The sequence below is a fragment of the Dipodomys spectabilis genome, unplaced genomic scaffold (assembly GCF_019054845.1).
Source record: "Dipodomys spectabilis isolate Male_0828 unplaced genomic scaffold, ASM1905484v1 ptg000215l, whole genome shotgun sequence".
Classification (NCBI taxonomy): domain Eukaryota; kingdom Metazoa; phylum Chordata; class Mammalia; order Rodentia; family Heteromyidae; genus Dipodomys; species Dipodomys spectabilis.
The window spans coordinates 908,152-921,474 of record NW_024870892.1 but is presented as its reverse complement, the minus strand read 5'-3'; the positions used below and the strand labels follow the sequence as shown (position 1 = coordinate 921,474).

At 39.5% G+C, this 13,323-nt stretch overlaps 1 protein-coding gene across 2 annotated transcripts in view; it reads right to left on the bottom strand.

The window, feature by feature from the left end:
- The window catches only part of Itgbl1 (integrin subunit beta like 1), a 170,991-nt gene that overhangs the window by 1,597 nt on the left and 156,071 nt on the right, over positions 1–13,323 (bottom strand). For both annotated transcript variants that reach the window (XM_042697231.1, XM_042697233.1), the window contains one exon: positions 7,734–7,880. In XM_042697231.1, the coding sequence (XP_042553165.1) occupies positions 7,734–7,880 (147 nt within the window). The remainder of the gene's footprint in view (positions 1–7,733; positions 7,881–13,323) is intronic.

The following is a 13,323-nucleotide window of genomic DNA, read 5'->3' as shown; positions in this document are numbered from 1 at the left end:
GAATTAGGCCAATAGTAAATTCTATTAAATGAGAGTGCATTTTACAATTAAAATAACTACTCAGTTATTAAGCTCTTCATTTGGATGTTTGTTTTCATGGGTTTCTTTTAAATCAATTTACTTTTATTACCTTTAAATAGTTGTGCAAAGGGATTCCAAATCAACATGTCAACTTACAGGTACAATACATTTTGATCACTGTCTCCCCTTTGGTCACCTTTCCCCCATGCCTCTTCTTCGCCAAGCCCACTCCGTGCCTTCAAATTCTTGTTTCCTTTGTCACATATGTACTTGGACACATACATATACATATGGAGTGGCTAACTAAAGTGATAAAATATGCATACTATCACTTTGAGACTTCATCTTCAGGGTTTCTGCCACAATCAAGGATAGCACAAATCCACCCCAAATAAATTTAATCTCCTTTCCCACTACTTTACCGCTCTTCCTTTCCTTGTACCTAACTAGAAAACTGCTCTGATTATGAAAAAATAAATATTTTTTGGTTACTGAGACTTTTACTAGTGGTATATTTAAAATAAATTAAAATAGGAGCTATATAAGGTCCAAAAGAGAAGAGAGTTTTCTCAAATTTTTTTATGACAGGCTAAAATATCTTCATGTTGAAAAACTATTTCTTTCCACTGTAGGAAGAGAGACAACTTTCAAATTCAAAAGAATTTCTCCTTGCATTTTTTTCGGGGGGGGGTGATTATTCTTTTTGAATTCAACTTTCCTTTTACTAAAAGATAGCTATAGATAGCGCTATTTTTTTTTTATTCAAAAATTACCCTGAGAAAATGTGAAGCAGTAAAAGTATTGTCACAGTTAATAAAATCCAAACTCGGTAAGTTCAAATGTATTGTGGGTGAGTGGGAAGCAATCATGAGTGCTTCTACTCAATCTCTGTGATGGGAAGATAATTGACAATTTGGGGAAATGGAAATCAGGAAACCTAGGAACTAGGGAAATGGCATTATAGTTATCTTTTGAAAGAATCCAAGTTGATAAGTTCATATATCCCAAACATGAAATACTATGTAGTATTCCTATCATGGAAATCGATAGATACAGTTTAGGTAAAAGAATCCCCAATGGCCGAATTGAACTTGGACCATTCCTTGTCATACATCTCAAAGGAAGAGAGAAGTCAGAATTAGTCACATGGTGAGAACTATATTTACAGTTCCTTTAAAAAAAATGTCTTGCTTAATTATAACTTAATTTCATTTAGTCTTGACTTCTTTTCCCAAGGCTCTGTATTAGCTTGCAAACTCATTGACAAAGTTCAGCCATCTTGCGTGTCCCAGGAGTGATTGACAATCTAGAGTCTGCTCAGGACCTTGGTAACTGGTCTGCGCAGGACAGGATGGAAGAGATGGTGGCCCCTTTGACTCATCCCAATGCCGCGTTTCCTTATTTTAGAATAGTATTTATTCTCACTTTAAAGCCTTTCTTTGGAATTTCTAGGGCTGCTTGTTTAACAATGGTTAGTGATGGGACATTCCATTGACTATTAGAGAAATTCTTCAAAAGGTACCATAGTTCAATATTTTATTTCCGTGAGGGGAGAAAGACTAATTATTTAAAGGCTTTGACTATTTTTAGCTGTTTCTAAATCTCCCTTCTGCTGCAAATTTATTTCTACAACTTAAGTAAATGATTGTAAATGCCCGTGATATTCATATATGACACATAGAATACTTTTTATGTGTGTCACAATTCATGAAAGGGCCTCACATTTCATCGTATACTTATTTCTACTCCTGGAACTATTCTACTCACTACTCTAGAATACTGAGCTAAGCATTTTGTTAAAACTGGTAAGCTAAGCACAAGTTAATATGGTTTAGATAGATAGCGCATCTGACAGGTAAATTCTAATGCCAAGATCTACTAGTCATGAAACACTTAGAAAAAGACTGATTTTGTATGTACCATGAAGTTGTAGCTTCTTTTGGTCAGCATTTCCCCGCCATGGTGTTTTCCCCTGTTTGTTAATGGATTAGCTCAATGCATTTTAGAGATAGGAAATTCTTCTGCTGCTTGTATAACTAGGAGTAGCATAGCATGTAATAACAATACAATGTGAATAGCTATTAGGACCTACTACAGCACTTTTCTCATAGAGTGCTCTGGATGTTACCATCAATAACTGCTAACAAGGGTGGACTGTCCTCTGAAGTGGGAAATACTTGAGAAGATTTTGTCTGGTAGATGTAGGCTGCCTGACTACCCACATGTGAGCCATTGCTCAACTCAGTTATCTGGGAATTACCAACTCCGGAGGAGCATAGGGGAAGCAGTTGGCTCATCTTGGCAGGAGTTCTAAGGTGGTAAATTCACAACACCACCACTAATCCTGCTTTTGTTCTCAATGTAAAAATCCTTAAGAATATTCTACCTCCCTCTGTGCTTTTAGCTGGCTTTCCTTCCTGGGGAAATCAGCCACATTTTTTTCATGTGTCTTTGGAACATCCTTAGAACACTAGAAGGGGAAAGAAATAGACATCTCTACTTTTAGATATAAGATTGGAAGAATAGAATGGGTAAGGGAAATGCCTAGGACCACAGAGGCAATAAAAAACAGTTATTTTAAGATTTTCTTCTGATTCAATCTACTGTCTAGCTATCTCCCTGTGATGACTCTCACAGACTTAAAAAAAAAAAAGTTCACATACTTTCAAAGTGAGTTATTTGCTGTTGCAGATTTGATAGGCAACTATATTGCATGGGGTAAGCAGAACGTTGGGCCCATGTTTCAAAACATAAATTTTATCTATCCCCTTCTTAGGGGATATAGGACAGGGAGCTGGCAGAAAGAGATATGTGGATGACGTGGTATGGTTTGAATTTACTAGATGATTTGGGACCCAATGAATGTCATTGTGAGAGTTTAAAGGGACATTGAATGGCATGTAATTGTAACCATTGACACACACAGCATCCTTAAGAACATGAGAGACTGGGTTCAAGATATTAAGGTTAAAAACATATGTTGTCATCTTGAATCCAAATAAATAAATCTGCCAAACTAGCAAACAAGGCTATGAATATCCTGTATATGATAGGTAAACCCTTTGGGAGATTTGGCCATCGAACATATATATCTCTCTCAGTTATTTCTAACAATTGGAGCCTAAGGGCAAGGCGCCATTCCATGATTCGCATTGGTTGGACTTCCTTTTTCATTCATCAAGCCTGACAAAATGCTGCAATCTGACATCCCAGCAGGCAGTTTTCACTATTGTACTAACGACTCCATCTGTTACGAAGGTCACAACAATGTATCTTGTTTTAAATTTTTCTATGGAGTGATTTATTGTCTTGGCTATAAATTTGTAAAGAAATAAAATGCTTTTTCTTCATCGTCTCCTGAGGGAACAGCTTTATTCACAGCTCATGGCAAGTGCACGGTTCAGACTTTTTTTTGCTGGGGGGGGGGGTGTTGGGAGAGGGAGAATCTGAGTGTCCCACCACAGCCATCATAAGCCTGGGCTCACCCCTGCTCCATTGTCAGAGATAGTCTTCCATGACTATCAGGATGCAGGCTTTTTAGCTACCGATTTGAGAAAGACAAGTCCATGAGATGTAGCAGAAATGCTAGGCCCCAATCAGATAAATTACACAGCTTACAATTTTCATCCATCACATTGAAATGCCTTGTGGATTGCATGAGTTGCTCTTCTTGTGTCTTTTATGCAAAGTATGAGATGGTATTCCCCAAGGAGAACAGGAATAGCCACTACATCCTATGATCCTTTCTGCCTCCCAAAGACTGTGAACTCAGTGTCGCCCAGCAATGATGTCACCAGAACATGAGGAGAGAAAGCAGTCCTGAGACAGCTCTGCCCATTGTTGAAGAGCTCAGGAAAAGTGCAGCCTTGGGCAGCCTTTACAGTTGTTTTTATCATCTAAAGACTCCAAAGCACTTCAATTGAGTGATACACATTTAGTAAAATATGCTTTCAACTCATTATCATTGATTTCCATTGATGTCTATCACCCAAAGCAGGCAACTTGGAAAGACATTCACGAGACAGAATTTTTGGTTTGGTTTAGAGTAACGCTTGATGTAGGTCAGTTTTTAATTTTTTTCTTGTTCTTTACACTTACCATGCAAAAACTTGAGAATGTTTTCTCAAACTCTAAGGCATTAGATAAGAATGGTTATTCCTTATCAAGGAAAAACTTTTATATTATTGAGCTGGGTTTGTGTGATTATAGAGAGAGAGAGATACACACGTATGTGTGTGTATATATGTATGTGTGCATATGTTTATGCATATACATATGTGTATATGCATATACATATGTATGTACATACACATTTTCAAAATAAGCAGATATAATTGAGCACATTAAGACTTCAGTCTGAAGAGATCCTCATTTGTTGGCTTTTCCATGGAAAGCTTATTCCAATGATTACTCTGTGAATGAAAACCAAGCAAAACAGTATCAAGTGATAAATCTTTTTTCCTACATTTCTTCATTGAGCTCCAAAGCAAGTCTATCCAGGTACACAATAGTTGGATCATAGGAAGGTCTGATTGGCTTCAGACTGCATACAATTTAATAGGAGACTGAACTGAGGGAACAAGGTTCCTGCTTTAACCTCATGCAAGAGCCATTTGCCTCTGAAATGACATTTGGATGGAGGTCTGGTCTCCTAGCCCAGAGAGTACTATAAACAGAAGTCTGTAATAGAATTCCTGGAATTCAAGGACATGGCTGTCTATTAAAATGAGCCCTTTTGCTTAGGCTTCCTGCAGGCACCACAGCTGGCCAGACCTTCCATCTGCTCCCAGCTCTGCAGTCACTTCAAGCACAGGCCTTGTTTGGTAGGTGCAGTAGGAGCTGCAATCTGGGTATAGAATACCCATGGTGCATCCTGCTCTCAGAGAGCTTCACGGGCTAGAGAGCACTACTTGGCATCTCTATGACATTTTTGCTCCACAGTATCCTCTTTACAAAGGAGTGACATGCTCAACTAGTGCCATGTCTGAAAGTGTGTGTATATAGTAAGAGAGTAGTTAGGGAGGAACCCTCCTGTGCACGAAACTGTGAAGCTAAGGGAGACCCAGGCTACTCCAAACTTCTAATTCCACAAAAGTCAACTCTCCAACTTGTGGGAGAGTCACTAGGCTTCCATGTTTCCCTAATCATAAGGCAAGGAGAATTATGATACTTTCGATGAGTGGTAAGTGCCATGATTCTTGAAATTCTTTCAAGAATATTGTTCAGGGCTGGGAATGTGGCTGAGTGGTAGAGTGCTTGCCTCACATGCCTGAAGCCCTGGGTTCAATTCCTCAGTATCACATAAACAGAAAAAGCCAGAAGTGATGCTGTGGCTCAAGTGGTAGAGTGCTAGCCTTGAGCATAGCTAGGCTCAGGGACAGAGCCAGGCCTTGAGTTCAAGCTCCAGAACTGGCAAAAAAAAAAAATATTATTCAAAGCTAAGTACCAGTGGCTCACACCTGTCATCCTAGCACATAGCAGGCTGAGATCTGAGGATCACAGTTCAAAGCCAGTCAGGACAGACAAACTACCTCCAATTAATCAACAAAACACTAGATGTGAAGCTGAGCGCCGGTGGCTCTCGCCTATAATCCTAGCTACTCAGGAGGCTGAGATCTGAGGATTGCGGCTCAAAGCCAGCCCGGGCAGGAAAGTCCATGAGATTCTTATTTCCAATAAACCACTCGAAAACCAGAAGTGGTGCTGTTGCTCAAGCGGTAGAGTGCTCACCTTGAGCTGAAGAGCCCAGGGACAGCGCCCTGGCCCAGAGTTCAAGCCCCATGACAGACCAAAAAAAAAAAAAACCAAAAACTTCACTTACGTAAGCCAGGCTCAAAGAAACATCGGGCCCATGATTTCCCTTATCTGCAATAACTAGTATATTTCTGAGACAAGCAGAAAAGGTCAGATAAGTTGGTGTTAGGTGAAATGAACCCCAAGATAAGTATTCAAATGTTTTTTTCTTTCATGCGATTGTTTCTAACGTATTAATAAGATGATTTCTTTGTTGCTTTGTATGTGTCCCCCCCTTCCCCCAGTATAACCCCTGCTCTCATTGTATTTGATGTTGGTAAAATTTGTGGAGGGGAAGGGCAAAAACAAATCATTTAAATAGGGATACACGTGGACTCATTGCAACAATGGGATGTACAAGTCCTTATGTCGAAAAATGAACTTCACAACATTGGCCAGAGGGTGGGGGGGGTGGGTGGAGGGTGAGGAGAGGAGGAGGGTGGGAGATGGGAAGGGATGGGAAGGGGAAACAAAGGAAGAGGCAACAATGCTTGATAAGAAATGTACTCATTATCTTGCCCATGTAATTGTAACCCTTCTGTACAGTATTTTCACAATAATAATAGTTAAAAAAACAAAAGGTATGGCTCAACTAGTAAGTGCCAGCCTTGAGCACAAAAGCCAAGAGAAAGTATCCAGCCCTGAGTTGAACCCTAGTGGAGTATTATTCAAAAGCAAACATTGTTCAAAAGTAAGGTGTCTAAAATTTAACCTATTTGAGTCTTTATCAGAAAAAGACTGCTGTGGTATGTGTGTGTGTGTGTGTGTGTGTGTGTGTGTGTGTGTGTGTGTGTGTGTATGGTTTGTGTGTAAGAATGGTAGTGTGCGCAAGGGATGGTCTACTTTTTCATTATATCTGTTTCTGTGGTAAATCTCTGATTGGATGGCTGGCTTCTAGCCAATCAACTTGAAGGTTATAACTATTCTTTGCTGTTATTTTTCTCTTTCGTTTTATTATTGTCTATTTACTTATACTAGGTTATACATGTTTGCTTAGAACAATTCATAATTTCATTTTGTGTTGATCCTGGGGCTTGAACTCAGGACTTGGGCACTGTCCCTGAGCTTGAGCCACAACTCCACTTGTGGCTTTTTGGTAGTTAATTTGAGATAGGAGTTTCATTGACTGGAGCTGGCTGAAACTTCAATCTTAACATCTTAGCTTCCCGACTGGCTAAGATTACAGGTGTGAGCTACTGGTGCCTGGCCACAATTGGTAGTTTTTAAGGCAAAGTAAATCATACCAGAATTAGGAGACTCATATACTCATTTACTTTTTCATGAAAAGTTTTAGCTTTTCCCTTATGATTTTTACATGAAATCCTCTCACTTCTTCTACAGACACATGTCAGAAATTCAAGAATCATAGCCTATCTGGTCTGTGCTATGTGTGAGCTAAACTCAGAGACTATCCTTTGCTTTTTCTCCTGGTTTTTGTCTATTCCATCGTACTGGTCATTAAAATGATCCATTTTATCTTTGAGCCACAACTTTGTCCGCAGTGACCGATGATATTTTTCTTTCTTTCTTTTTTTTTGTCAGTCATGGGGCTTGAACTTTGGGCCTGAGCATTGTCTGTCCCTCAGCTCTTCAGCTCAAAGCTAGTGCTCTAGCGCTTGAGTCACAGTGCCACTTCTGGTTTTCTGGTAGTTTATTGGAGATAAGAAACTCACAGACTTTTCTGCCCAGGCTGGCTTTGAACCCTGATCCTCAGATCTCAGCCTCCTGAGTAGCTAGTATGACAGGTGTGAGCCACCAGCACCTGGCCTGAACTTCCTTTTCATGGGTTGCTCTCCAGTGTTTCATTATCTTAGATGCTAACCTTCTTCTGGTTAATAGGCAGGATGGTTGCTGCTTGATGTGTTACAAGCTATGTGTCAGAACAGGAGGACAGTCCAGATTCAGGCAGACATACTCACCCTTCCCCGAGCACAATATGCCATCTGCCGATTCACACAGGCTCTTGCTTTGCTCTTCTGTCATGTTACATTTCCTTGGATGTTGGCAGTGTGTGCCGAACCACCCTCGCTCACAAACACAACGACCACAGGAGCACGTGCCATGGCCTGTGAAAGGCACAGGGAGGGGGGGGAGAGGATGAGCTGGGTAAATAACCACTGGAGTAGAGTTTTCAACAGCACGCTCTCTCCTGTCATGCATAGTGCATTTGGCATTGTCACTGTTTGAAAAAAAAAAAGTCACTCGAGACCAAGCTTAATGTGATGAATTGGAATGCAGCATGAGATGGACTTGAGAGACAGAAATCTTAAAATAATTTCAAATGGAATTACAACATCCATTTTTTTGAAATGGAATACTTCCTCATTTATATCCTTATCGGTATGGAGTCTCAGTGCTATCTTCATTTTGCACACCAAAAATACGGAAACCCAATTTGTAAGTCCACTCACATAACCATTGCTTGTCACAGTTGTTAATTGCTCTCCTATGGCTTCGTAATAAAAAAAACAAAAGACCCTTGCTATTGCTTTACTTCTGTGCCTCTCTCCAGCTGCTAACAAATAGAAGTACAAGTAGTAATGTGTCTCTATTAAGGAAAAGGAGTTCAACACAATACTAGGTTTAGAATCACATTGGGATTCTTTTCTTATTTTTTGCTCATATCCATTCCAATCTTTCGGTTTCTCTGCAACACGGCACTTGTGAGTTGTACCTGCGCGCATGCACCCCTCTAGGTGTTTGCCACCTACACTCCACGGGCTTGCATGATTTGCCGGTTTAATTCTTTATTTCCATCCATGTCTTATTCCTTTCCCTGACATGTGTCAGGTCTGTCTGATTCACTTATTTGCCTGGAAAGGATTTCCTAAATGTCTATTATGAACATAGCAAATGGCTATGTTCTAGGAGCTGTGAACTCAAACATGAGGTGCGCAGTGGGTCTAGTTCGTCTCTCTGAGACATACGCGATCACCACTGAGACTGGCCAGTTTCTCTCAAGCTACTGACACCATTAGCATTTGACTATTTGCTCTAGCCGAACCTTCAACAGCAAATTTGAATCCATCTGCTCCCTGGCACTCATTTCTTCACAAGAAAAGATTAATAACGAACGTTTGTTTTCAGTTCATTGTTATAATTAATTTAACACAACCACCCGTGAAGCAAGGCCATGGTTTTCTAAAGTACATGACCATCTGGAAGTTAATGGAAAGCCAATGGGTTATTCAAAAGAGAATTCTCTTTATAGAATTATTTCCAATAGCTTCTTCTTACCCACATGTGGCAATATATAAAACTCAGTATCACCCCAAGTCTTAGCATCTAGTATTAATCCCATCCTTCAGTCAGGAAATGAGCCTGAGGAATAGAAATTATACTTAAAATCACATAGTTGAACAACACTAGATCAATCTTGACTCTTTCCTCATATTTGAATGTCCACACATCTTCCATTCTGTCACATTTCCTCTAGTGATCAATTTAGAAAATACGAAGTCTGGTAGACTTTTCATAAATGCTAATTTTCTCCAGTAGTGTTGTCTATTAAAGGGATGCATTCAACATTCATGGGCTGTTTTCTTTCCCCACTCAAAGTCTGCCCTGATTGCCGGACTCTTCTTGTCCTTTGACAATTCTCCCTTGTCTCTATGTCCCTGTTCTTCTGACATGATAAATAGAGCTATGCTCTATCCTCTATTCCGAATCACCTTTATTTCCCTCTTCAAATTGATTGAAAAGTTCATCAGATTATAAGATGTGTGACAATCACAGTGATCACATGGCTGAACCTCCACTTCCTACACTCCTATGATCTCCTACTCTGTGGTCTATTAACTTCCTTACTCATTCTTCCAGATCTCCGTGTATAATTTCCTTTCCAACAGCCAATATGGAAGTCAGTCTTCTTTATTCCCATTTCCTTGGATGGGACAACTCTGCTTCCAGTCTAGCAGAACAAAATGTTTTCAATAACATTTGAATATCCTCCACATTCCTCCCCAGTTGTCAAGTTTCATTGAGACGACCTCCAAGTTTCTGCTTTGTATCAGCACCATCCACCTTTGAGACACCTCTCCACTATGTCCCAACATTCTTTCTCATTCCCTACAGCAAATCTTTACGTACATCACACCCTGGCCTCTAGTTCTGAATAACTCCTTAATGTGTTTTACGTTAAAACAAAATTTAGAACCTGAAGGTATTTTTCTAATCGTAGGCTTTCTCTTCTTCCTTTCACCAAACTAATCCAACAATTCCTGTACATTTCACATGCTTTTCTGAACCCATGCCTTTACTCATTTAGTAATGCTTTCCCAACACTAGACATTTAAGTTTGCTTTAATTTTAAAGGTCAGTGAATAACTACACAAAGATTTTTACCAATAGTTACAAGTGGAATGCATGACCTTTCCTTTGAATTTTCTCCCTCCTTCCTTTCCCTTCATTCCTTCACTCTCCCTCCCTCCCATTCTTCTTCTCCTACCTTATGTTTCTCCCTCCCTTCCTCTCTCTCTTTCCCCTTTCTTCCTCCCTTTCTCTTTCCCTCATTTATTCCCACTCCCTCTCTCTCTACTCTTTCCTTTGTTCTTCCTTTCTTTCTTTAATTTATGTGGAGCTGTGGGTAGGGAGGTGGCAGCAGCAATGCAGAGAAATGCATAGAGACTTACTGTGGTCCTAGAACCTATGCCTAAGAAACAGGCTGTTGGATTGGATATGGTATGGGAAGGAAGGAAACAGCTGATTTTTTGGCAGAAAAATAACCAAAATAACCATGCAACTTACAAAATATGGAAGTTTCAGGAGTAAGAGATTGAAAGTAGTAATTGGTGCCTATCTGAACCTCCTGTATATTAGAGATCTTAAGAAACTGAGTTGTAAATTCAAGGAAGAAGCTGACTCATACCTGAAGCTCAGAGGCAGATCAGGGCCTAAAATGTTGGCATTTGAAAGATTAAGTGACATTTAGAGGTTAGAAGCGAGTAAGCCAATTCATGGAGAAATAAGACTTGGAAAAAAAGGACTAAGGTACAGGAATAATAGACAACTACTAAAATCCAGCAAGAAAAGAACAAAACAAGACAGCAAATGGAGAATGTCCCATACAACAGGCCTAGTGAGCGGAATGCTCCGAAAATTTGAGATTAAAAAAAAAAGAAGAAGAAGAACACAAAAGTGGTTTCAGCCTGATTTTCTGAGTGTGTTGTCACTTAAGCTTATAGAGTGGAATAACTAAGGGATAGCAAACTAGCTTTGAGAATTATCTCATGGAGAATAACTCTGCTACTCTAGCAGTGTCAGCAGTGAAATTACAGTAGAATGGATTATCATAGATCTTTCTTGTCCAGAGAAACTTCTAGCATCTGGACTGACAAGAGTGTTACAGGTTTTTTGTTTGGTTTTGTTTTCTCATTGCCTTTTCTTCCGATGTGCCAAGCATCTATCAATGTGGCTCTGTTCCCTCATTGTCCAATATCCATACAAGAGTCACTGGCCACAGGCACCAATTTAGATTTCTTAAATTAAAATTTAATGCTCCATTTTCCATTCTTTAATAATCACATATTACATCTCAATAGTCCCCTGTGGTCAATGGCTATTGTGGTAAAATAAAGCAGGTACCAAAAAAAAGTAAGAAAGAAAGATAGAAAGAAAGAAAGAAAGAAAGAAAGAAAGAAAGAAAGAAAGAAAGAAAGAAAGAAAGAAAGAAAGAAAGAAAGAAAGAAAGAAAGAAAGAAAGAAAGAAAGAAAGAAGGAAAGAAAGGAAGGAAGCAAGCAAGCAGATACCTGACAATCTTGTGTCTTTGAAAGTTTTACTGGTAGTGCAATTCTAGATGAAGACTTTTCCAGTGACATTTGTTGGTTCCAAGGCACTTTCCTTTGAAACACTGAGAATGGATCTTAGATCACACACTACATATTATGCTTCCTTTATCCTTCTTCTATCTTAATATTAAGAGAAGCACATTTTTTATGGACTAGTTGATAATGTGGCCATGTGAAAAGTGCTTGATTACTCTGGCTTTTTTATTTACCTGGAGGTGTTAGAAAATGAGAAATAAGAGAAAACTCTCCTGGGGAGGTTTCCAGGAAACAGATGTTCACCAAAGGGACAGCATGAACTCAGCTAGCATGTCTCCTTTTCTTTCTTTATTTTTTCCCTTCCATTTCCTTCTCCCTAGAAGATGAGCACATCACAGGTTGCCTACAAGCATGGTAATGCAAGCCCTATTTTAAGAGAAGGACAGAGCTGAAGTGAAGACATGGGAGTTAGGGTTACAGATGAGTCAAAAGTGGCCATCTTGCCATCTATCCCCAGAGTGACACCTGCAGACTTGGGGTATCCGTCACCTTCAACCACACATAGTCCCATCTAATGTACTTACAAATCTAGTTGAGTCTTGTGACTGGAAGATGCAACTCAGAGACAATTTCTCTCCCTGTCTCCTCTGGCCTGAGCCAGAGGTCTTCCTTTTCCTCGTGTAAAAAAATCCACTCATGGAGCTGGGAAGGAGGCTCAGTGGTAGAGCACTTGCCTTGCAAGCATGAGGTCCTGGGTTCGATTCCTCAGCAACCACATAAGCAAAAAGAAAAAAGCCAAAAGTGGCGCTGTGGCTCAAGTGGTAGAGTGCTAGCCTTGAGCTGAAGACCTGAGGGACAGCGCCCAGGCCCAGAGTTCAGGCCTCATGACCGGACCCACCACTCCCCAAAAAAATCTAGTCATGCCAAAGAGCCCCTGAACGCATCCTATTCAGTCTGCATGGATCTCTCCAATTGCATTGAAGAAGTAGAGAACTCCCTAAAGAAATGTGAACTGATTGTGTAATTAAAGAGTGGCTCTTCATTATCCCTCCTTGTTTCTAAATTGGACCCATGGGTAGCTATTCCAGGAACACAAGAAAAAGAAGAGAAGTAATAAGAAGCCTATTTCTTTTTCTCACCCTAGATAAATATATGCAGAAGGGAAGTGTCTGATTAAACTTGTATTATGCTAAAATAATTAAACCAACATGAGCCAGCATATTAATATATTTTCTTTATGGATTCTAAAATTCCATGCATCAGTGCAAATGGGTAAATCTTAGAATTGTCACTCTAGACAAAGCATTATTCCATAGTGACATATTTGATAAGAACTATATACTATCTGTAAGATACTTGCAGTTTATCTTTTAAAATGTTTAGAGAGAACCATACACACTAGATACAATCTAAGATGATTGAATATGAGTCACAAACAAGCTAATTAAGTGAAGAATGCTCTTACTTCACCCTGATTTTTTTTTACCAGTCATTTTCATGGCTCTTTTGAGATTGTAATTTTGGTGTAATCAAAACTGAACTGCTTTAAATTATGAAATTAGTTACATTCACCCTCAGGTACAATTGCTAATTTATCCTGACCTACAAGGATTGCCTCAATCATTTTTAGTTTTATTGTTAGGTGGATAAATAATGCTGGCTCTTGATTCTTCTGTGTCTGTTGATTGGGGAAAGTTTATGGCTGCTTTTGATTTTACTTGTTTGTTTTCTAAAATGCTTAGTCCC